The sequence below is a fragment of the Oncorhynchus clarkii genome, chromosome 26 (assembly GCF_045791955.1).
Source record: "Oncorhynchus clarkii lewisi isolate Uvic-CL-2024 chromosome 26, UVic_Ocla_1.0, whole genome shotgun sequence".
In the NCBI taxonomy this organism is placed as follows: Eukaryota; Metazoa; Chordata; class Actinopteri; order Salmoniformes; family Salmonidae; genus Oncorhynchus; species Oncorhynchus clarkii.
In genome coordinates this window covers 1470709-1497521 of record NC_092172.1, presented here as the reverse complement: position 1 = coordinate 1497521, position 26813 = coordinate 1470709, and the positions used below count along the sequence as shown (strand labels likewise).

Here is a 26813-nt window from a genome sequence, read left to right as displayed (position 1 = left end):
CCATGCGGTTTTGGAGCAGTGGCTTCTTCCTTGCTGAGCGGCCTTTCAGGTTATGTCGATATAGGACTCATTTTACTGTGGATATAGATACTTCTGAACCAGTTTCCTCCAGCATCTTCAAGAGGTTCTTTGCTGTTGTTCTGGGATTAATTAGCCCTTTTCGCACCAAAGTGAGTTCATCTCTAGGAGACAGAACGCGTCTCCTTCCTGAGCGGTATGACGGCTGCGCGGTCCCATAGTGTTTATACTTGCATACTATTGTACCACAGATGAACGTGGTACCTTCAGACTTGTGGAGGTCTACCATTTTTTTCCTGAGGTCTTGGCTGATTTCTTTTGATTTTCCCATGATGTCAAGCAAAGGCACTGAGTTTGAAGGTAGGCCTTGACATACATACACAGGTACACCTCCAATTGACTCAAATTATGTCAATTAGCCTATCAGAAGCTTCCAAAGCCATGGCATCATTTTCTGGAATTTTCCAAGCTGTTTAAAGGCACAGTCAACTTAGTGTATGTAACCTTCTGACTCACTGGAATTGTGATACAGTGAATTATAAGTGAAATAATCTGTCTGAACAATTAATGAAAAAAAATACTTTCCAACATGCACAAAGTAGATGTCCTAACCGACTTGCCAAAACTATAGTTTGTTAACATCTTTGGGATAGGGGCAGTATTTTGACATTTGGATGAAAAGCGTGCCCAAAGTAAACTGCCTGCTACTCAGGCCCAGAAGCTAGGATATGTATATACTGGTAAATTTGGATAGATAACACTCTAAAGTTCCTAAAACTGTTAAAATAATGTCTGTGAGTATAACAGAACTGAAATGGCAGGCGAAACCCCGAGGACAAACCCCCCCCCCAAAAAAATAATCCTACCACTGATTTCAATGGCTGGCACTGTTCTATTAGGGCGAAATCTTGCCCGATAGCAGTTACTAGGGCTTCCACTAGATGTCAACGGTCTTTTTCCACTAGATGTCAACGGTCAGTTTTTCTAGGTGGCTCCCATTTTGGCTATAGTGTTTCCAAGCGCGTGAATGACAGCGAGTTTTGGAATTTTTCTCCGGTAAAGACAATAACGATTCTCAGTCTTAAATGTTATTGTTTATTTGCGTATTATGGTACCTAAGGTTTGATTTTAACCGTTGATTGACTTGTTTGGATAAGTTCATTGGTAATGTTTGGATTCATTTTGTATGCACTTTGGAGGGAAACGGAGTGGATTATTAACTGAAGTGCCCCAGATAAACTGCGTTCTTATGGATATAAAAAAAAGGACCATTTGTAATGTAATTGGGACCTTTTGGAGTGCCAACAGAAAAAGATCTTCAAAAGGTAAGGTATATATTATATCGCTATTTCTGACTTTCGTGTCACAACTTCCTGGTTGAAAATGATTTGTTATGCATTTGTGTGCTGGGCGCTGTCCTCAGATAATCGCATGATTTGTTTTCGTCGTAAAGCCTTTTTGAAATCTGACACAACGGCTGGATTAACAACAAGTTAAGCTTTATTTTGATGTATTGCACTTGTGATTTCATGAAAGTTTAATGTTTATAGTAATTTAATTTGAATTTGGCGCTCTGCAATAGGATTTTTTGATACCGATTATTGGAGGGCCAAAAAAAGCTGATTTACATATATTTTTAATAATGACACTTACAACAATACTGAATTAACAATAAACACTTATTTTAACTTCATATAATACATATATTTTATTTATTTAGTCTGAAATAAATAATGAAACATGTTGAATTTGGTTTAAATAATGCAAAAACACTGGAGAAGAAAGTAAAAGTGCAATATGTGCCGTGTAAAAAAGCTAACGTTTAACCTCTAGTGACTCCCCATCTCGTGAACGGGACCGTTGTCATCATCTGACACTAATTAGCATAACGCAACAGACATAAATATTACTAGAAAATATTCCTATTCATGAAAATCACAAGTGAAATATATTGAGCCACAGCTTAGCCTTTTGTTAATCACCCTGTCATCTCAGATTTTCAAAATATGCTTTACAGCCAAAGCTAGACAAGCATTTGTGTAAGTTTATCGATAGCATAGCCTTTTGTCCAGCTAGCAGCAGGTAACTTGGTCACGTAAATAAAATTAAAGAGAGCCGCACACTCTAGGAGCTCAGATGCAATAATTTAATTACCAACGTTTCGACAGCCAAGCTTGGTCACGGAAATCATCAGAAAAGCAATCAAATTAAATTGTTTACCTTTGATGAGCTTCGGATGTTTTCACTCGCGAGACTCCCAGTTAGATAGCAAATGTTCCTTTTTTCCCAAAATATTATTTTTGTAGGCGAAATAGCTCCGTTTGTTCTTCACGTTTGGCTGAGAAATCGCCCGGAAATTGCAGTCACGAAAACAGCGAAAAATATTACAAATTAGCTCCATAATATCGACAGAAACATGGCAAACGTTGTTCATAATCAATCCTCAAGGTGTTTTTGCAAATATCTATTCGATAATATATCCATCGGGACAATTAGTTTTTCAGTAGGACCGATTGGAGTAATGGCTACCTCTGTATTTTACGCGATAATCTCTCTGGGAGCATCAGGTGACCGCTTGCGCGATATAGCCGCCTACGGGTATTCTTCAACATAAATGCGTAAAACTACATAACAATGCTGTAGACACCTTCGGGAATACGGAGAAAGAGTAATCTGGTTGATAAGCCCATTCACTGCTCAATAGGGACACATTGGAACGCAGCGCTTTCAAAACATGAGGCACTTCCGGATTCAGAACATGAGAACATATGAAAGCTGGTGGTTCCTTTTAACATGAGTCTTCAATATTCCCAGTTAAGACGTTTTAGGTTGTAGTTATTAAAGGAATTATAGGACTATTTCTCTCTATACCATTTGTATTTCATATACCTTTGACTATTGGATGGTCTTATAGGCACTATAGTATGCCAGCCTAATCTCGGGAGTTGATAGGCTTGAAGTCAAACAGCGCAATGCTTGAAGCACAGCGAAGAGCTGTTGGCAAATGCAGGAAAGTGCTGTTTGATTGAATGCTTACGAGCCTGCTGCTCGCTACCACAGCTCAGTCAGACTGCTCTATCAAATATCAAATCATAACCTTAATTATAACATAATAAACACACAGAAATACAAGCCTTAGGTCATTAATATCGTCAAATCAGGAAACTATCATTTCAAAAACAAAACGTTTATTCTTTCAGTGAAATACAGAACTGTTCTGTATTTTATCTATCGGGTGGCATCCCCAAGTCTAAATATTTCTGTTACATTGAACAACCTTCAATGTTATGTCATAATTCTGGCAAATTAATTACGGTCTTTGTTAGGAAGAAATGGTCTTCACACAGTTTGCAACGAGCCAGGCGGCCCAAACTGCTGCATTTACCCTGACTCTGCTTGCACAGAACACAAGAGAAGTGACACAATTTCCCTAGTTAAAAGAAATTCATGTTAGCAGGCAATATTATCTAAGTATGCAGATTTTGAAAAATATATACTTGTGCATTTTGATTTTAAGAAAGGCCTTGATGTTTATGGTTAGGTACACATTGGTGCAACGACAGTGCTTTTTTCGCAAATGCACGTGTTAAATCATCACCCGTTTGGCGAAATAGGCTGTGATTCGATGATGAATTAACATGCACCGCATTGATTATCAACACAGGACAAGCTAGATGAACTAGTAATATCATCAACCATGTGAAGTTAACTAGTGATTATGTTAAGATTCATTGTTTTTTATAAGATAAGTTTAATGCTAGCTAGCAATTTACCTTGGCTCCTTATTGCATTCGCATAACAGGTGGTCAGCCTGCCACACAGTCTCCTCGGCCATGCCGATTAATTAAGCTGGGTGGATAACATTAAGTTGCACTATTACACTGTATTTAATGTTTTATTGCAATGCAGTTAAGGTATAACTGATGGATTATATTAGTTAATATTACACACACACACTAAATTATGGATTAAAAATGAATGAGTCATTATATTAGTTAATAGCTACAATCAACCATCTGAGTCCTTGACTCCAGAACTAGAGCAATCCCTTGAGCCACATTCTCAAACACTGGAGCAATCACTTGCTTCCTCCATTCCAGAAAAACTGAAAACGTTATCAAAGCGTTGCAAGCGGCTGCAAAAGGAAAAATGAGAAGTAAAGAAGAAAATTCTCCAACTGGAAATGCAACTAAAACAATCACAACAAAAAAGCGACAAATTACAAAAGGGCATGCAAAGGTCAAATAAATGCATGTATTTATTGTGTCATTCAGGGAAACAAAATATTGTCATACAGTATAACACTAGTATTTTATATTAAAATATAATAACTTTGTTTTGTTGACTCAGAGAGAAAAACAAATCTCAAAGGATGAATTGAAAGATATTTTCATAGAAGGCAAGAAGTTTTTGTTTAAAAAAATTCAGTGACATCAAATATGTGATATTCAAAATAAATGAATGTAATTTTTTCTGGGTAGTTATATTTCTGCCAGTCTAAGCATGGACAAAACCTTGTGATTATGAAAAAATGTGTATTTAAAAAATAAAAAAAAAATACATTTTACTAAGGTAGATTCATATGAATCACAATAAAAATTAATTATTGGCTTTATTCTTGAATTGTACTAATATAAGGGCATAGGTGACACTCCAATGAACATAAAAAAGCATTTTAGGGAATTGTAACTGCTGTTTTATTTTTTTACTACTTTGAAATCCTTATACATATGTGATGAGTAATGCAAGATATGTAAACATTCTCAAAGTGGCATTATTAAAGTGACTAGTGTTCCATTTATTAAAGTGGCCAATGATATTAAGTTTGTAGGTAGGCAGCCGCCTCTCTGTGCTTGTGGCGGCTATTTTATTTTATTATTTAACCTTTATTTAACCGGGAAAAGCCCACTGAGACCCAGAGTCTCTTTATCAAGGGAGACTTGGCCAAGAAGGCAGCAACAATCAATACATAACATAATTAAAACATACAACAATACAACATGATTAAGCTTTTTTAAAAAGCATTTACACTCCTCTGTAACAGAGTCTCCCATCAATATTTTCAATAATTCAGTGGCACTAACATATATAGATGAAGCATGGATTGTAGATTATTCCATGCGTCTGGTGCACAAGAAGAGAAGGCAGTCATGCCTAATACTGTGTATGTCCTGGGGACCTTAAGTAGCAACAACCTAGCAGACGTGGGTATGGTAACTGCTGGTGGTGAAAGAGACCAGACTACAGAGGTAAAGAGGGAGTTTACCCAAAAGCGTTTGGAAGATGAACACATACAAATGTATCTTTCTGTGCATATAAAGTGGGGTCCAACCTACCATTTGGTACAATGTGCAAATGGTGGGTGAGTGACTTGGCATTTGTAATAAAGCGCAAGGATGCATGATAAACAGAGTCCAGTCTCTGTAAGACGGAGGAGGTTGCATGCATATACAACAAATCACCATAATCAATTACAGAGAAAAAAAGTAGCCTGAACAAGCTTCTTTCTAGCCATAAGCGGGAAGCAAGCCATATTAAAAAAATAAAAACCCAATTTAAGTTGTCACAAGATTATCCACATGCACTTTAAAGGACAACTTGTCATTCAACCAAATACCTAGGTTTTTGGTTGGATGACACTTTGTCAATGGATAAGCCACCAGATGTGACAATGCTAACGTTCTCTGGCAGAGTTCTAGCTCTGGTAAAGGTCATGAATTTAGTTTTTTGTATATTCAAGACCAGTTTGAGACCATAAAGGGAGGCCTGCAGTAACTGCAAAGCAGTCTGGATCTCTTCAACAGTCTGAACCAGAGAAGGAGCACATGAATATAAAACTATCATCTGCATATTGATGTAACTTCGCTGGTAGCATCCCATTTCCCAAATCATTAATAAATATTGAGAACACCATAAGAGCAAAAATGGAACCCTGGGGCACACCTATATTAATCTCAAGACAGTTAGACTTGTGATTGTCAGTATATACACAGTGTTGTCGGAAAGATAGTTCCTAAACCAATTTACTGCCCCTTCACTGAGACCAATGTTTCTGATTCTACCTAGCAACAATTCATGGTCAACTGAATTTGTTAGGTGCTCTGGGATTCGGTCTTGTAGGCGCAGTAATTAATTGAGCGAGATTCAGAGTCACACAGTTCTTTAAAAGAGTTTAACAATCTGATGGCCTTGAGATAAAAGCTGTTTTTCAATCTCTCGGTTAGTCATTCCTTAGCGGTCGGTGCAAATTTTCTGATTCACAAACATTTGTGGAGCCACTGTGTCTCCGACTTGAGCGCTAAAGTCAGGGGTCAAGGGGCAGTGACACAAAGCTGCCAGTCACAGAGGTTGTACTGACAATTCTATATCATATCCACCATTGCCCACGATCTCTCCCAGGTTCATTCGTCATTACAGTGGTTCTCTTACCATGAAATAGGTGGGATGGCCTTCCAACCTAGTTTAAAGTCAGTTGCTTTGGAAGCCTTTGTGCCCTGCCAGAAAATTTTAAGTAAGGGGAAACACTGAGCTTCTACAGCCAAGTCTAATAGAATCTTTTAGTATTATGAGAAAAGGAATGCAGTTTGTTTCATTAACTAATTTCCTCAGATGCTTCATTCCTTGCTCTTGGATTTAATAAAGCTTTAATGGGAGCAGGGGTTTCCAAAAGCAAGATGGTATCTCATTGTGTTGTTGTCAGCGATGTGGACTCGAGTCACAGCTCAAGATGCACATTTCGTGACTTGAGACTTGACAAAAAAAAAAAACACTTCCCACGACTTTGGTTGAGCATCTATGACTCGTGACTTAACTAAAAATGAAATACAGAAATATCTCATTTATAGAAGTATTCACACCCCTGAGTCAATACTTTGTAGAAGCACTTTTGGCAGCCGTGAGTCTTTCTGGGTTAGTCTCTAAGAGCTTTCCACACCTGGATTGTGCAACATTTTCACATTATTCATAAAGAAATTATTCAAGCTCTGTCAAACCATTTGCAGGTCTTGCCATAGTTTTAAGTAGATTTAAGTCAAAAGCATTCACTCACTTTCTTTCTTGGTAAGCAACTCCAGTGTAGATTTGGCCTTCTGTTTTAGGTTATTGTCCTGTTGAAAGGTGAATTAATCTCCCAGTGTCTAGTGTAAAGTAGGTTTTCCTCTCGAATTTTGTCTGTGCTAAGCTACATTCACTAATTTTTATCCTGAAAAACACCCCAGTTCTTAACAATTTCAAGCATACCCATAACATGATACAGCCACGACTAAGCTTGAAAATATGGAGAGTGGTAGTCAGTAATGTGTTCTGTGTTAGACTTCCCCCAAACATAACACTTTGTATTCAGGATAAAAAGTTTATTGCTTTGCCACATTTGTTTGCAGTATTACTTTAGTGCCTTGCTGCAAACAGGATGTACAGTATGTTTTGGATTTGTTTTTCTCCTTCTTACTCTGTCAATTATGTTAGTATTGTGGAGTAACTACAATGTTGTTGATCCATCCTCAGTATTCTCCTATCACAGTCATTAAACAGGGGAACTGTTTTAAAGTCACCATTGGCCTCATTGTGAAATCCCTGAGCAGTTTCATTCCTCTCCCGCAACTGAGTTGTCTGTATCTTTGTAGTGACTGTATTGGTGGTGTATTGATACATCATCCAACGTTTAATGAATAACCTCACAATGCACAAAGGGATATTCACTGCCTTTCTATTTCCAATAGGTGCCCTTCTTTGCGAGGCATTGGAAAACCTACCTGTCTTTTGTGGTTGAATCTGTATTTGAAATTCCCTGCTCAACTGAGGGACCTTATAGATAATTGTATGTGTGGGGTACAGAGATGAGTTAGTCATTCAAAAATCATGCAAAACACTATTATTGCACAAATAGTAAGTCCATGCAAATTATTATGTGACTTGTTAAGCTAATTTATACTCCTGAACTTATTTAGGCTTACCATAACACAGGGGTTGAATACTTATTGACTGAAGACATTTCAGCTTTTCATTTTTAATTAATTTGTAAACATTTCAAAAAAACGTAATTCCACTTTGACATTATGGGGTATTTTATGTAGGCCAGTGACAAACAAAATCTCAATTTAATAAATTTTACATTCAGGCTGTAACACAACAAAACGTTGAACTGTAAGTACAAGTACATGACCTGTTGCTCAAAATGCAATAGCGGGTAAAAGACCGTTTTCAAAGCAACTACTGTTGCTCTAGTTACAGAGAGGTGGGTCATAGCTTTCTATGAGTATATCATTTATTTCTCACCTCTTAATATTGAGTTTATGGATTATGATTTTGATGCGCCCACAGAGTGGCACGCCATTTGCAGTGAATAGGCTTACGTCAAGTAGCCTAGCCTAGGCCTAGAACTGTACATTTTTTGTAGGACATTACATTTACTGATAGCCATGTAGGCTAATTGATTAATCTATCTAGCAACAAGATCAAATTCAAATTTTGCTTAGTGTTTTCCCACTTCCTCAGGTGGTGAATAATATAGCCTAGACCAATATGCACAAAGATGTTGGCAAATACATCTCTGAAGAACCAAAAATAAATCCTATTTTGACAGGCTGCATATCAAAATATCAATCATGCATTCCATGGATATGTTAGACTTGGGTCAGTCATGTGAAGTCCCATTAAGAGAGGTACGAATACAATTATTGCTAGCTAGCTAAAGTGAGGTAATGTTCTTGAACTAATTAGCATGACATGAAATTGAACATAGCATTGAAATGGTCATAAAACACTTAAACATTGACTTGAGGACTCGAAACCCAAATTTAGGGACTTGTGACATGACCTGAGCTGTGGAACTTTACTTGGGACTTGACTCGAAGGTTAAGACTTGAGACTTGCAAAATTGTGACTTGATCCCATCCCACTCACATCGGTAACCATGAAGTGCTTTGAAAGGCTGGTCATGGCTCACATCAGCACCATCATCTCGGAAACCCTAGACCCACTCTAATTCACATACTGCCCAGATCCACAGATGACACAATCGCACTCCACACTGCCCTTTCCCACCTGCACAAAAGGAACACCTATGCGAGAATTCTGTTCATTGACTACAGCTCAGCATTCAACACCATAGTGCCCACAAAGCTCATCACTAAGCTAAGGACCCTGGGACTAAATAGCTCCCTCTGCAACTGGATCATGGACTTCCTGACGGGCCACCCCCAGCTGGTAAGTGTAGGCAACAATACATCTGCCACGCTGCTCCACAACACTAGGGCCCCTCAGGGGTGCGTGCGTAGTCCCCTCCTGTACTCCCTCTTCAACCACGACTGCGTGGCCAAGCACGACTACAACACCATAATTAAGTTTGATGATGACAACAGTGGTAGGCCTGATCACCAACAACAATGAGAGAACCTATAAGGAGGAGGTCAGAGACCTGGGAAGGTGGTGCGAGGACAACTTCATCAATGTGAGTAAGACAAAGGAGCTGATCGATCACTAAAGGAAAAGGAGGGCCAAACAGGCACCCATTAACATTGATGGGGCTGTAGTGGAGTGGGTCGAGAGTTTCAAGTTCCTTGGTGTCCACATCATCAACGAACTATCATGATCCAAACACACCAACACAGTCATGAAGAGGGCACGACAACACCTTTTCCCCCTCAGGAAACCGAAAAGATTTGGCATGGGTCCCCAGACCCTCCAAAAGTTCTACAGCTTCACAATCGAGAGCATCCTGACCGGTAGCATCACCACCTGGTATGGCAACTGCTCGGCATCCGACCATAAGGCGCTTTAGAGGGTAGTGCGTACGGCCCAGTACATCACTGGGGCCAAGCTTCCTGCCATCCAGGACCTATATACGAGGAGGTGTCAGAGGAAGGCCCAAAAGTTACCCAAGTCATAGACTGTTCTCTCCTCTACCACACGCAAGTGGTCCAAAAGGCTCCTTAACAGCTTCTACCCCCAAACCATAAGACTGTTGAACAATTAATCAAATGGCCACCTGGACTATTTACATTAACCTTCAGAATGGGAGAAAATGTCATGGTTTGTCTGTCTAACTTGCTAATAGCTTGTCAATAATGTAAACTGAAGCTTTCAGTGTAAAAACACTAAATGTTGTTCACTGCTGTATGCGTCGTGTGTCTGCAGACATAACACGTTATGTAGTTTAGCCACCCAACCAACATATTTTGTTCATTTAAAATCCGGCAGACATCGACTTGGTTGTAAAAGAGTTCCAACAGGAGAAACACTATAGCCATGAAGTGCTTTAGCCATGAAACGCTAACCAGAAGCTGACCAGAAGCTAGACAGTTTACTGGCTAATGTTAGTATTCAGCTAATCACGGTTTGTGGTCATCAGCTATCCTTTAGCTCAAAAATCCATCGCCAGTTTTGTACAACGCAACTCAGACCAGAACATACCGGACCTATTTTTCTCTCCATATCCTCGGATTTCAACCGCAAGCTCTGGACATTTACACCTGGATCTCGCAGCTGCTATCCATGTGACTATTGGCTTACATCGATCCCGGAGCAAACATCAATCATTCCGGAGCTAGCCAGCTAAAGAGTTCCATCAGCCACTCCTGGGCTACAATCACCTATCCGGACCCGTTTTACTGCCGATGCCGGAGCCCCACCGGGCCTTCACGACTGGACTACCGACGTTATCTGCACGAGGGAGTTATCCAACAGTCCCCTAGGTCATGACGTTACCTGAACACCCCATCTGAGGCCCGCTAATCGTTAGCTGTCTTATCGGCTACTATCTGAATAGGTCTATCGGACAATTTTTCTTGGGTCACTATAACTATATCTATTTTGCCAATTGGATTGATCCCCTCTACCACACGGAGCACCACTAATCTACCGACGGAAACGCACGACGTGGCTAAAAACAGACCTCCATCCTATGTGAGCTTGCTACTGATGGCCCGGCTAGCTGTCTGAATCGCCATGACCCCAACCAACCTCAATACTCACTGGACCCTTATGATCACTCGACTAAGCATGCCTCTCCTTAATGTCAATATGCCTTGTCCATTGCTGTTCTGGTTAGTATTTATTGGCTTATTTCACTGTAGAGCCTCTGGCCCTGCTCACTATACCTTATCCAACCTTTCAGTTCAACCACCCACACATGGGATGACATCACCTGGTTTCAATGATGTTTCTAGAGACAATATCTCTCTCATCATCACTCAATACCTATGTTTACCTCCACTGTATTCACATCCTACCATACCTTTGTCTGTACATTATACCTTGAAGCTATTTTATCGCCCCCAGAAACCTCCTTTTACTCTCTGTTCCAGACGTTCTAGACGACCAATTCTCATAGCTTTTAGCTGTACCCTTATCCTCCTCTGTTCCTCTGGTGGTAAAGAGGTGAATCCAGGCCCTGCAGTGCCTAGCTCCACTCCTATTCCCCAGGCGCTCTCTTTTGATGACTTCTGTAACCGTAATAGCCTTGGTTTCATGCATGTTAACATTAGAAGCCTCTTCCCTAAGTTTGTTTTATTCACTGCTTTAGCACACTCTGCCAACCCGGATGTTCTAGCCGTGTCTGAATCCTGGCTTAGGAAGACCACCAAAAATTCTGAAATGTTCATCCCTAACTACAACATTTTCAGACAAGATAGAACGGCCAAAGGGGGCGGTGTTGCAATCTACTGCAAAGATAGCCTGCAGAGTTCTGTCCTACTATCCAGGTCTGTACCAAAACAATTTAAACTTCTACTTTTAAAAATCCAACTCTCTAAAAACAAATCTCTCACCGTTGCCCCCTGCTATAGACCACCCCCTGCCCCCAGCTGTGCTCTGGACACCATATGTGAACTGATTGCCCCCCATCTATCTTCAGAGCTCGTGCTGTTAGGCGACCTAAACTAGAACATGCTTAACAACCCAGCCATCCTACAATCTAAGCTTGATGCCCTCATCTCACACAAATTATTAATGAACCTACCAGGTACCACCCCAAAGCTGAAAACACGGGCACCCTCATAGATATCATCCTAACCAACTTGCCCTCTAAATACACCTCTGCTGTATTTCAACCAAGATCTCAGCAATCACTGCCTCATTGCCTGCATCCGTAATGGGTCAGCGGTCAAACGACCTCCACTCATAACTGTCAAACGCTCCCTGAAACACTTCACCGAGCAGGCCTTTCTAATCGATCTGGCCGGGGTATCCTGGAAGGATATTGATCTCATCCCGTCAGTAGAGGATGTCTGTTTTTTTTTTTATATGCCTTCCTCACCATCTTAAATAAGCCTGTCCCATTCAAGAAATTTAGAACCAGGAATAGATATAGCCCTTGGTTCTCTCCAGACCTGACTGCACTTAACCAACACAAAAACATCCTATGGCGTTCTGCATCGAACAGCCCCCGTGATATGTAACTTTTCAGGGAAGCTAGAAACCAATATACACAGGCAGTTAGAAATGCCAAGGCTAGCTATTTCAAGCAGAAATTTGCTTCTTGCAACACAAACTCAAAAACTTTCTGGGACACTGTAAAGTCCATGGAGAATAAGAACACCTCCTCCCAGCTGCCCACTGCACTGAAGATAGGAAACACTGTCACCACCGATAAATCCACTACAATTGAGAATTTCAATAAGCATTGGCTACCCCTACCCCGGTCAACAGCACTGCACTCCCCACAGCAACTCGCCCAAGCCTTCCCCATTTCTCCAACTTCCAAATCCAGTCAGCTGATGTTCTGAAAGAGCTGCAAAATCTGGACCCCTATCAGCCGGGCTAGACAATCTGGACCCTTTCATTCTAAAATGATCTGCCGAAATTGTTGCCACCCCTATTACTAGCCTGTTCAACCTCTCTTTTGTGTTGTCTGAGATTCCCAAAGATTGGAAAGCAGCTGCGCTCATCCCCCCTCTTCAAAGGGGGGGACACTTGACCCAAACTGCTACAGACCTATATCTATCCTACCCTGCCTTTCTAAGGTCTTCGAAAGCCAAGTCAACAAACAGATTACCGACCATTTCGAATCCCACCACACCTTCTCCGCAATGCAATCTGGTTTCAGAGCTGGTCATGGGTGCACCTCAGCCACGCTTAAGGTCCTAAATGATATCTTAACCGCCATCGATAAGAAACAATACTGTGCAGCCAAATTCATTGACCTGACCAAGGCTTTCGACTCTGTCAATCACCACATCCTCATCGGCCTTGGTTTCTCAAATGATTGCCTTGCCTGGTTCACCAAATACTTCTCTGATAGAGTTCAGTGTGTCAAATCAGAGGGTCTGTTGTCCGGGTCTCTGGCAGTTTCTATACAGGGCTCAATTCTTGGACCGACTCTCTTCTCTGTATACATCAATGATGTCGCTCTTGCTGCTGGTGAGTCTCTGATCCACCTCTACGCAGACGACACCATTCTGTATACTTCTGGCCCTTCTTTGGACACTGTGTTAACAACCCTCCAGGCAAGCTTCAATGCCATACAACTCTTCCTCCGTGGCCTCCAATTACTCTTAAATACAAATAAAACTAAATGCATGCTCTTCAACCGATCGCTGCCTGAACCTGCCCGCCTGTCCAACATCACTACTATGGACGGCTCCGACTTAGAATATGTGGACAACTACAAATACCTAGGTGTCTGGTTAGACTGTAAACTATCCTTCCAGACTCACATCAAACATCTCCAATCCAAAGTTAAATCTAGAATTGGCTTCCTATTTTGCAACAAAGCATCCTTCACTCATGCTGCCAAACATACCCTTGTAAAACTGACCATCCTACCAATCCTCGACTTTGTCGATGTCATTTACAAAATAGCCTCCAATACCCTACTCAATAAATTGGATGCAGTTTATCACAGTGCTATCTGTTTTGTCACCAAAGCCCCATATACTACCCACCACTGCGACCTGTACGCTCTCGTTGGCTGGCCCTCGCTTCATACTCGTCGCCAAACCCACTGGCTCCAGGTCATCTACAAGACCCTGCTAGGTAAAGTCCCCCCTTATCTCAGCTCGCTGGTCACCATAGCAGCACCCACCTGTAGCACGCGCTCCAGCAGGTATATCTCTTTGGTCACCCACAAAACCAATTCTTCCTTTGGCCGCCTTTCCTTCCAGTTCTTCTACCAATGACTGGAACGAACTACAAAAATCTCTGAAACTGGAAACACTTATCTCCCTCACTAGCTTTAAGCACCAGCTGTCAGAGCAGCTCACAGATTACTGCACATAGCCAATCTATAATTTAGCCCAAACAACTACCTCTTTCCCTACTATATTTATTTACTTATTTTGCTCCTTTGCACCCCATTATTTGTATCTCTACTTTGCACATTCTTCCACTGCAAATCAACCATTCCAGTGTTTTACTTGCTATATTGTATTTACTTCGCCACCATGGCCTTTTTTTGCCTTTACCTCCAATGTGAGCAAGTGCACTTGCTCACATTGTATATAGACTTATTTTTCTACTGTATTATTGACTGTATGTTTGTTTTACTCCATGTGTAACTCTGTGTTGTTGTATGTGTCAAACTGCTTTGCTTTATCTTGGCCAGGTCGCAATTGTAAATGAGAACTTGTTCTCTACTTGCCTACCTGGTTAAATAAAGGTGAAATAAAATAGACTCCTATATAAGACTCCTGTATTTATGTTAATTGTTGGGTTCATTGCGATTACTATCACAGTGACTCCTTTGTATTTATGTAAATTGTGCATGGGGTTACTGCATATACTCCAATGCAACACAGACGATTGTGTGTGTGTGTGTGTGTGTGTGTGTGAGAGAGTGAGTGAGTGAGTGAGTGAGTGAGTGAGTGAGTGAGTGAGTGAGTGAGTGAGTGAGTGAGTGAGTGAGTGAGTGAGTGAGTGAGTGAGTGAGTGAGTGAGTGAGTGAGTGAGTGAGTGAGTGAGTGAGTGAGTGAGTGAGTGAGTGAGAGAGTGAGAGTGAGAGTGAGAGTGAGAGAGAGAATAATAATTATAATGTAACACCAATAATAAGAAAAATAATAATACATTTGCTATTCCCTTGTTTACAGAGTGGGCGTGCAGCAGGCAAACCCAGTGATGCTACTGGTCACTCCTCATCTACAGTTGTGACACAGACACTCCAGCAAGCATTTAAAAAGGCAGGCTGCTTATTCACGCACATCAAAAAATTATCAAGACCTCACTGCAGCCCTTCATATTACATTGCAAAGGGCATGATGCCATTTCAAATTGTTGAGAGGCCTGGCTTCCTGAGGCTGATGAAGGTTGCCGTGCGTCACTACAAAGTGCCATCACGAACATTATTTTCTAAGACTGAAATCCCAAACCTGTACAACCAGGTTAAAGCGGATGTTGGAAAAAGGATGGATCAAGGCACATGGTTTGCTGCAACAACTGACCTCTGGACCAGCAGGGGTGGCCAACCCTACATCAGCTTCACTATCCATTACCTCACCCCAGACTGGCAACTGGAATCAAACTGCCTGGAAACACAGTTCTTTCCAGAAGATCACTCGGCTCACAACATCAGAGAGTTTGAGAATATACTGTAAGGGTGGGGGATCAACAAGAAAGACCTGGTCTGCATTACCACAGACAACGCAACAAACATGATCAAGGCTTTTGAAGAGTTCCCAGATCTGTGGTTTGGGTGCTTTGGCCATAATTTGAACCTGGGCATTTCAAAGGCTCTGAAAATTCAGAGAGATGACACAGCAGTCAAGGCCTGCTGTCATCTGGTCCAAGGCTTCTGACAGAGCTGGAAGAGAAGGCGAGAACTGAGAGAAAAGCAAGCTGCCCTCAACATGCCACAGAAGGCTCTGATCCATGATGTGGTGACCCGATACACAACGTGCTTGAGCGTTTCCTCAGCCAACAGCAGCCAGTCTGTGCGACACTGGCTGGAGAAAAAGGAACATGGCATCTGATGCCGAAGGATGCTGACATAAGTGTCATGGAGCAACTGTGCCAGCTCCTTGAACCTCTGAGCAAGTTTACAGATGCACTTGCCTCAGAGACACGAGTGACACTGTCAGCCATCAAGCCTGTCCTGGACCACATCACCTGTGATGTTCTGGTGGAAACGGATACAGAGCCATCCCTGACCAAGGAGATGAAAAGGGTAATGAGAGAAGACCTTAACAACAGATACACAGAGAAGGTAAAGAGAGTCATGCTTGTTTCATTGACCCGCACTTCAAAAGGAGATTTTTAGATGAGCCTGAGGCGGCAAAATTTTACACTGACAGCTGTGTCAAAGAGGCCTTGAAGCTGGCAGCTGCACAAGTCAGGGAAGAACCACAAAGCACCAGCAGCACCTCCATCACCAGCACCCCCACAGTGGCATCGGAGGGGAAAGGCCTGGCTGGGTTGCTGAGAAAGATCACCTCTCTGCTGCCTTGTTGAGGTAAAGAGGGTCAGATTCCGAACACCCCAGAAGACAGAGTGAAAGAAGAGATCAAGGTCTACCTTATTTCAGTGTTCAGTACGTTTTGAAAATTTCCAGCACATTTTAACAATACCGCGATAATACTGATAACCGTGATAATTTTGGTCTCTATAATCATGATATGACATTTTCATACCGTTTCATCTCTAGTTTATTTCTTGAACTGCATTGTTGGTTAAGGGCTTGTAGCATTTCAAGGTAAGGTGTTACGTCCTGACCATAGAAAGCCTATATTTTATATGGTAGAGTAGGTCAGGGCGTGACTAGGGTTTTAGTCTAGTTTATATTTTCTATGTGGGGTTCTAGTTTGTTTTTTCTATGTTGGTGTTTTAGTATGATTCCCAATTAGAGGCAGCTGGCTATCGTTGTCTCTAATTGGGGATCATACTTAAGTAGCATGTTTTCCACCTGTGTGTTATGGGATATTGTTTGGAGTTAGTGCACGTAGCATCTCGTTAGTGACGGTTCGATGTTTGTTTCCTTTTTTGTTTTGTTCTAAGTTTTTCACTTTAATAAATTATGTGGAAACCATATCGCGCTGCAGCTTGGTCCGACCATTATTACGACGAACGTGACAGAATATCCCATCACATCAGGACCAAGCAGCGTGCCCGGGAGGAGAAGGTATCCTGGGCTTGGGAGGAGATAAAGGAAGCGAAGACATCCTGTTTGTTTTGTTCTAAGTTTTTCACTTTAATAAATTATGTGGAAACCATATCGTGCTGCAGCTTGGTCCGACCATTATTAGGATGAACGTACACCTGTACACATGACAAATACATTTGATCTCTGGTTGATGTTAACACCATTGGAATCTCTTCTTTTGACCCTGTGCTGGGTATGAATTATTATTATGTTTGTGTACTTTATCCTATCGGTTTGCCCCTGCATATGCTTACCACATGAGGTCAATAAAAACTCAATTAAAAAGAGCGGCAAAAAATATGTATCATTAGTAGCATGCTAGTTGGCAGCCATTTTGGCTCCATGTGAATGTTGTTTACATGGCCCTGCAGTCCTTCATGTCTCCCTTAGTTTCTCTGACAATCATTCACATTCAGTGAGCTTCTGAGTGACTAACTAGGGCGTGTGTCATTGGCTCTGGGTGTGAGTGTTGGGTTTGGATGGTAGGAATGTACTAAGAGCTGCCAGCAGCGAATTAGGTGACCAAAGCTCCTAGATGTTACTGACCAAGGTGAGAGAAAAGGAGAGAGACAAAAGAGCGGGAAATAAAAAGGAGGGAGGCACAGGTAGAAACCTTAAGGAGAAATGTAGGTTAGAGAAAGTTAAAGGGATACTTCAGTATTTTGGCAATGAAGCCCTTTATCTACTTCCCCAGACTAACTAGCGTTGGATGTCTATAGTAACTGCTAGCATGCTAGTAGATACCATACACTTCCAGTCATTGCGCTTACGCTAGTGGTGAAACTACCTCTAACTTCCTTCATACTGGAAGCAGAGACAACAATGGTATCCATGAGTTCATCTGATTCTGGGGAAGTAGATACAGAACTTCCTTGGCAAAATCCTGAAGTATCCCTTTAAAGTTGTCACTTACAGCAGCCATGGAGTTGATGCGGTCGATGTAGTAGTCGGGCCAGCTTGTGGCCAGCTTGTTGGGGTCCTCTTGCTTCTGAACAGAGACAAAAAGAGAGGGAAAACACATGAAGAAAACACAGAAAATAATCCATGTACACAAAAGTACTTAATAAAGGTTCTCAGTTAGTTTGAGCATAGTAATTGCAACAGCAGAGTCATAGGTTAGAGTGCTACATGGAATGGACCACAGAGTGTTGACCAGGGATGTAGTGCTAAAGAAACATGGGTTTTCCATAAAGGCCAGTTTCCTGGACACAGGTCAATCCTAATTCTGGACTAAAACGCATGTTCAATGGAGATTCCAGGACTAGGCTTAATCTCTGTCCAGGAAACTGGACCTAAAAGTGGAGATGGAGGGCGATGCATCAACACACTGTAAATGCTAACGCTAATATAGCATAATAGGTGATTACACTATTCACCAGATAATAATGTGCATAAACAGCACTTTAAGTGCATTTACACTCCACTACATCCGTTGTGTTAACTGTAAATGGTTTAATAAATTACTTGTTATGCACTTAACACTGCAAGCCAGTTTTTTTCCCCGTCCATACCATTTACAGTTACTACTCCATGTCAACATCCCAAACAGACCAAATGTGTGTGTTTGTGTGTGTGTGTGTGTGTGTGTGTGTGTGTGTGTCCGTCTTCTCAACATCCCAGACAGACAAAATGAAGGACGCCTAATACATCAAATCTGGGTCACAACCCAGTGCACATCAAACTATTCAATTGTTTTGGCATTTTAATTCAGTCAGGGAAAGACCCCTCGGGATGGAGTATTCTGCACAATGCTTTTCAATAGCGTTGTCGGAAATCAATTTGGACTGGCCATTCCAGTGAGAGCGATGCCACGAGCAACAAACGCACAGGAGAATATGAAGACAGTTTAGCTCCGAGATCCTTCACCGATGTTTCACATCTGGTACTGTTTAGCTTGGATTTGAGCACAGGGGAGTCGAGAACTTCAGGCTCAGTTTGTGTACCCATGAGAACGTAAGGAACTGGAAAACAGTTTTATTAGTGTGCCTTTACTAACTGTCTACATTAAATGACACCTTTTTCCCTATTTAGTGTACGACTTTAGACCAAGGCCCATAGAGCTCTGGTAAAAAGGAGTGCACCACAGTATGTAGGGAATTTGGGCCTTTTGTTGGGTTGTTTCCATGCAGTGAGTTTATCCTAATCAATCATTGAATTTTGTTGATATGATCAATTGTGTGGTACAGGGTCCAGTACATGGTAAGCCCTCAAGTATTTTACCAGGGTACAACATGTTTCTGTGTAGGCACAAGTCCCACACACGAGTGTCAACGGAACACTCGTTCTCAAGTCCCATGTCAGTGCATGTGCCCCTGAGTTTCCAAACAACAAAACAAGGGAACAAGGGAAGGGAACACTGCCGTTGCTTCACTTTCCAACCAATGCATGAATGAATTGAGCAGCAAAATTAAGTGAAGAGGAAATTCTTGCAGGACAGTGGAAGTTGATAAAAGTGCTTCTCTATTGTAACAATAAAGAAGCACTTTTATCAACCTTCACCGTCCTCCAAGAGATGCTGAATTTTCTCTTCACTGCAAACACATGACACAGCTGGAATTCAGAGTAGATGGCAAAATGGGCCAGTTATTAGGCGCATACATACTTCCTTTGTTTACAGAATTTGGTATGTATGCAAAGCACATGATTAAAAAACGTCTTACCTTGCTGTAATTCATTTCTGACCTGATGACACCTAGTAGTTTCTACTAAGCGCTAAATGTATATGTAGTGACCCCTTCCTTGAAGTGTTAACCATACCCAATAAATAAGTGTTTAAATGCAGGGCAGACAATAAGGCCAGTGTTTTCTCCAGGTTCATTCTGTACTCTGGTGTCGATTCAAAAGAAAAACTACTATTAAGCACTCCCTGTTCTCAGACTAGCTGTGTTCTCTTGTTGCCACATTAGTCGACAGACTCGGTCTGGACATACAGCCAGATTGGTATTGATGGCGAGATTAAAAACTTAACTGCCTCTCTCCAGACCCTTTTTGTCGAATTTCAGCAGTCGATACGGCTCAAAACATGTCAAGTCCAATGCAACATTTACCCTGGCAGCTTCACAAGTCTGCACAAAATACTATAATTTCCATCTTGTTTCAGGACAAATGAGAGGTGATTACCAGACAGGGGTTGTTTGTTTTGGGGGTCCTAACGGTAGTAGGTTGTTCCCTAGTGCCTGAATAAAAACAGTGCCCTCAGGAGAAACAAATAATACATATTACCTCGTCAGCTTCGTGGCTAAATCAATTGATAAGGGCTAGTATTTTTTTAATAACTAGGAGAATAGATAGACCTTGAGGAGAGTTGCGTTGAAAACAAAGTCCTCCAGCAACGCTATGACGGAGCCCATGGAAGGATGAGAAATGTGAGGGCATTTTACGTCTCTCTCTACGTCTCTCTATCGCTCTCTCCTCATACTCACACACACATCTACTAAGCTATATGGAATTGTTTTAAGAAGGTCATACCTAGGATAATTACAAACACATTGAATAACAGATTCACTACATGGAACAACAAATAGTCCCAAATAAAATAAAAAAGTTAGTTTGTTCTTTAGCGTCTGTCCTTAAATCTGAGAGATACAGTGCCCTCCACTAATATTGGCACCCTTGCTAAATATGAGCAAAACTGGCTGTGAAAATGTTTTCTTTGCTGTTTATCCTCTTGGTCTTTCATTCAAAATATTCACAAAAATCTATCCTTTAATTGAAGTTAAAAAAAGTTTAAATAAATGAAATATATACTTTTCTCAGAAACGTGTGCCATAATAATCTAACTGATGTATATTCCCATTCATATTTTACCTATTTAAGTTCACTTGAGTGATTAGGAACACTTAAGTGGTAAGCCATGACCTGTTTCACTGGGGTATAAATATGAGGTGACACACAGGCCAAGTTCCCATAGTCATCCATCACTATGGGAAAGACCCCTGAATACAGTAATGATGTGCAACAAAATGTTGAGCTGCACAAATCAAGAAATGCCCATTTCCACTATCAGGGCAATAATGAAGAAGTTTAAAGCAACTGAAGATGTTAACAATCGGCCTGGAAGAGGACGTGTGTCTGTATTGACCCTACGCACAGTGAGGATGATGGTTTGAGTGGCAAAAAAATATCCAAGGATCACAGCTGGAGAATTGCAGATGTTAGTTGGGTCTTGGGGTCAGAAAGTCCCCAAAGCTACAATCAGATGCCACCTACATAACCACAAGTTGTTTGGGAGGGTTACCATAAAAAAGTATTTGCTGTCATCAAACAACCAACTCAAGTACCTACGTTACTGGAACTTTCAATGGGACCGGGCTCTATGTTTTTCTTTCAAAGGCCCTGGACAACTTGTTAGGATACATGGTATCAGTGACTCCAAGTACCAGCAGATATTTAATCAAACCCTGGCTGCCTCTGCTAGGAAGCTTAAACTGGGCCGTGGTTGGATCTTCCAGCAGAGCACACCTCAAAATCAACACAAAAATGGTTCACTCACCACAGAATCAAGGATTTGCCTTGGCCATTCCAGTCCCCTGACCTAAACCCCATAGAAAACCTGTGGGATGAGCTGAAGAGGAGTCCACAAGCGTTGACCTCGGAATCTGAAGGATCTAGAGAGATTCTATAGGGAGGAATGGTCTCAGATCCCTTGCCATGTGTTCTCCAACCTCAATATGCATTATAGGAGAAGACTCAGAGCTGTTATCTTGGCAAAGGGAGGTTGCACAAAGCACTCTACTCAGCAAACTGGATGCAGTCTATCACAGTGCCATCTGTTTTGTCACCAAAGTCCCTTATACCACCTACCACTGCGACCTGTATGCTCTAGTAGGCTGGCCCTCGCTACATATTCGTCCCCAGACCCACTGGCTCCAGGTCATGTATAAGTCTATGCTAGGTAAAGCGCCGCCTTATCTCAGCTCACTGGTCACGATAACACCCACCCATTGTTTAGTTTATTCATTCAGGCATTTAAAAAAAAAACAAGCACACATAAAACTTAAAAGCCATACATGCACATTAATAAATGCATTGAGGATAACACACAATAAAGTCTGGGACTTATTTCCATTGTGGTCCTCTTCACGCGCTCCAGCAGGTATATCTCACTGGTCATCCCCAAAGCAAACACCTTTGGCCACCTTTCCTTCCAGTTCTCTGCTGCCAATGACTGGAACGAATTGCAAAAATCACTGAAGCTGGAGACTTATATTTCCCTCAATAACTTTAAACATCAGCTATCTGAGCAGCTAACTGATCGCTGCAGCTGTACATAGCCCACCTGTAAATAGCCCACCCAATCTACCTACCTCATCATTTCTACTTGCACAACATCATCTGCTCATCTATCACTCCAGTGTTGATTTGCTAAACTGTAATTACTTCGCTACTATGGCCTATGTATTGCCTTACCACCTCACGCCATTTGCACACACTGTATATAGACTTTTTTTTCTATTGTGTTATTGACTGTACGTTTGTTTATTCCATGTGTAACTCTGTTGTTTGTGTCTAACTGCTTTTCTTTATCTTTGCCAGGTCACAGTTGTAAATTATAACTTGTTCTCAACTAGCCTACCTGGTTAAATAAAGGTTAAATAAAAAAATAAAAAAATTTAATGAAGGGGTGCCAATAATTGTGTCACACATATATTTTATGATAAGAATATATTTTTTCTTGAAATTATTTTACTTTAATTATCGGTTAGAATGTTGTGAATTATTTTAATGAAAGACCAAAACGACAAACAATAAAAAAAAAAATGTAAAGTATGTTTTGCTCATATTTACCAAGGGGGCCAATATTAGTGGATGGAACTGTATAAGAAAGATCAAGAAAAATATACATATATATATATATATATATATACATACATACACACACACACACATACAGTGGGGCAAAAAAGTATTTAGTCAGCCACCAATTATGCAAATTCTCCCACTTAAAAAGATGAGAGGCCTGTAATTTTCATCATAGGTGCACTTCAAATATGACAGACAAAATGAGAAGAAAAAAAATCCAGAAAATCACATTGTAGGATTTTTAATGAATTTATTTGCAAATTATGGTGGAAAATAAGTATTTGGTCAATAACAAAAGTTTCTCTCAATACTTTGTTATATACCCTTTGTTGGCAATGACAGAGGTCAAACGTTTTCTGTAAGTCTTCACAAGGTTTTCACACATTTGCTGGTATTTTGGCCTATTCCTCCATGCAGATCTCCTCTAGAGCAGTGATGTTTTGGGGCTGTTGCTGGGCAACACGGACTTTCAACTCCCTCCAAAGATTTTCTATGGGGTTAAGATCTGGAGACTGGCTAGGCCACTCCAGGACCTTGAAATGCTTCTTACGAAGCCACTCCTTCGTTGCCCGGGAGGTGTGTTTGGGATCATTGTCATGCTGAAAGACCCAGCCACGTTTCATCTTCAATGCCCTTGCTGATGGAAGGAGGTTTTCACTAAAAATCTCACGATACATGGCCCCATTCATTCTTTCCTTTACACGGATCAGTCGTCCTGGTCCCTTTGCAGAAAAACAGCCCCAAAGCATGATGTTTCCACCCCCGTGCTTCACAGTAGGTATGGTGTTCTTTGGATGCAACTCAGCATTCTTTGTCCTCCAAACACGACGAGTTGAGTTTTTACCAAAAAGTTATATTTAGGTTTCATCTGACCATATGACATTCTCCCAATCTTCTTCTGGATCATCCAAATGCTCTCTAGCAAACTTCAGACGGGCCTGGACATGTATTGGCTTAAGCAGGGGGACACGTCTGGCACTGCAGGATTTGAGTCCCTGGCGGCGTAGTGTTACTGATGGTAGGCTTTGTTACTTTGGTCCCAGCTCTCTGCAGGTCATTCACTAGGTCCCCCCGTGTGGTTCTGGGATTTTTGCTCACCGTTCTTGTGATCATTTTGACCCCACGGGGTGAGATCTTGCGTGGAGCCCCAGATCGAGGGAGATTATCAGTGGTCTTGTATGTCTTCCATTTCCTAATAATTGCTCCCACAGTTGATTTCTTCAAACCAAGCTGCTTACCTATTGCAGATTCAGTCTTCCCAGTCTGGTGCAGGTCTACAATTTTGTTTCTGGTGTCCTTTGACAGCTCTTTGGTCTTGGCCATAGTGGGGTTTGGAGTGTGACTGTTTGAGGTTGTGGACAGGTGTCTTTTATACTGATAACAAGTTCAAACAGGTGCCATCAATACAGGTAACGAGTGGAGGACAGAGGAGCCACTTAAAGAAGTTACAGGTCTGTGAGAGCCAGAAATCTTGCTTGTTTGTAGGTGACCAAATACTTATTTTCCACCATAATTTGCAAATAAATTCATTAAAATTCCTACAATGTGATTTTCTGGATTTTTTTTTGTTTTTTTAGTTGAAGTGTACCTATGATGCAAATTACAGGCCTCTTTCATCTTTTTAAGTGTGTCGTGGAAATTTCCTCTATTTACCAAATCATGAGAGCAAACCAAATCAAATCAAATCAAATCAAATCAAATTTTATTTGTCACATACACATGGTTAGCAGATGTTAATGCGAGTGTAGCGAAATGCTTGTGCTTCTAGTTCCGACAATGCAGTAATAACAAGTAATCTAACTAACAATTCCAAACTACTGTCTTGTACACAGTGTAAGGGGATAAAGAATATGTACATAAGGATATATGAATGAGTGATGGTACAGAGCAGCATAGGCAAGATACAGTAGATGGTATCGGGTACAGTATGTACAAATGAGATGAGTATGTAAACAAAGTGGCATAGTATAGTATAAAGTGGCTAGTGATACATGTATTACATAAGGATACCGTCGATGATATAGAGTACAGTATATACGTATGCGTATGAGATGAATAATGTAGGGTAAGTAACATTTATATAAGGTAGCATTGTTTAAAGTGGCTAGTGATATATTTACATCATTTCCCATCAATTCCCATTATTAACGTGGCTGGAGTTGAGTCAGTGTCAGTGTGTTGGCAGCAGCCACTCAGTGTTAGTGGTGGCTGTTTAACAGTCTGATGGCCTTGAGATAGAAGCTGTTTTTCAGTCTCTCGGTCCCAGCTTTGATGCACCTGTACTGACCTCGCCTTCTGGATGATAGCGGGGTGAACAGGCAGTGGCTCGGGTGGTTGATGTCCTTGATGATCTTTATGGCCTTCCTGTGACATCGGGTGGTGTAGGTGTCCTGGAGGGCAGGTAGTTTGCCCCCGGTGATGCGTTGTGCAGACCTCACTACCCTCTGGAGAGCCTTACGGTTGAGGGCGGTGCAGTTGCCATACCAGGCGGTGATACAGCCCGCCAGGATGCTCTCGATTGTGCATCTGTAGAAGTTTGTGAGTGCTTTTGGTGACAAGCCGAATTTCTTCAGCCTCCTGAGGTTGAAGAGGCGCTGCTGCGCCTTCTTCACGATGCTGTCTGTGTGAGTGGACCAATTCAGTTTGTCTGTGATGTGTATGCCGAGGAACTTAAAACTTGCTACCCTCTCCACTACTGTTCCATCGATGTGGATAGGGGGGTGTTCCCTCTGCTGTTTCCTGAAGTCCACAATCATCTCCTTAGTTTTGTTGACGTTGAGTGTGAGGTTGTTTTCCTGACACCACACTCCGAGGGCCCTCACCTCCTCCCTGTAGGCCGTCTCATCGTTGTTGGTAATCAAGCCTACCACTGTTGTGTCGTCCGCAAACTTGATGATTGAGTTGGAGGCGTGCGTGGCCACGCAGTCGTGGGTGAACAGGGAGTACAGGAGAGGGCTCAGAACGCAACCTTGTGGGGCCCCAGTGTTGAGGATCAGCGGGGAGGAGATGTTGTTGCCTACCCTCACCACCTGGGGGCGGCCCGTCAGGAAGTCCAGTACCCAGTTGCACAGGGCGGGGTCGAGACCCAGGGTCTCGAGCTTGATGACGAGCTTGGAGGGTACTATGGTGTTGAATGCCGAGCTGTAGTCGATGAACAGCATTCTCACATAGGTATTCCTCTTGTCCAGATGGGTTAGGGCAGTGTGCAGTGTGGTTGAGATTGCATCGTCTGTGGACCTATTTGGGCGGTAAGCAAATTGGAGTGGGTCTAGGGTGTCAGGTAGGGTGGAGGTGATATGGTCCTTGACTAGTCTCTCAAAGCACTTCATGATGACGGATGTGAGTGCTACGGGGCGGTAGTCATTTAGCTCAGTTACCTTAGCTTTCTTGGGAACAGGAACAATGGTGGCCCTCTTGAAGCATGTGGGAACAGCAGACTGGTATAGGGATTGATTGAATATGTCCGTAAACACACCGGCCAGCTGGTCTGCGCATGCTCTGAGGGCGCGGCTGGGGATGCCATCTGGGCCTGCAGCCTTGCGAGGGTTAACACGTTTAAATGTCTTACTCACCTCGGCTGCAGTGAAGGAGAGACCGCATGTTTTCGTTGCAGGCCGTGTCAGTGGCACTGTATTGTCCTCAAAGCGGGCAAAAAAGTTATTTAGTCTGCCTGGGAGCAAGACATCCTGGTCCGTGACTGGGCTGGGTTTCTTCCTGTAGTCCGTGATTGACTGTAGACCCTGCCACATGCCTCTTGTGTCTGAGCCGTTGAATTGAGATTCTACTTTGTCTCTGTACTGGCGCTTAGCTTGTTTGATAGCCTTGCGGAGGGAATAGCTGCACTGTTTGTATTCGGTCATGTTACCAGACACCTTGCCCTGATTAAAAGCAGTGGTTCGCGCTTTCAGTTTCACACGAATGCTGCCAT

The 26813-nt window shown here is 41.9% G+C and overlaps 1 protein-coding gene across 6 annotated transcripts in view; it reads right to left on the bottom strand.

Moving 5' to 3' along the window:
• Positions 1-26813, bottom strand: part of LOC139385206 (dishevelled associated activator of morphogenesis 2) — a 228096-nt gene that overhangs the window by 65882 nt on the left and 135401 nt on the right. For all 6 annotated transcript variants that reach the window (XM_071130316.1, XM_071130319.1, XM_071130317.1 and 3 more), the window contains exon 4: positions 17997-18071. In XM_071130316.1, the coding sequence (XP_070986417.1) occupies positions 17997-18071 (75 nt within the window). The remainder of the gene's footprint in view (positions 1-17996; positions 18072-26813) is intronic.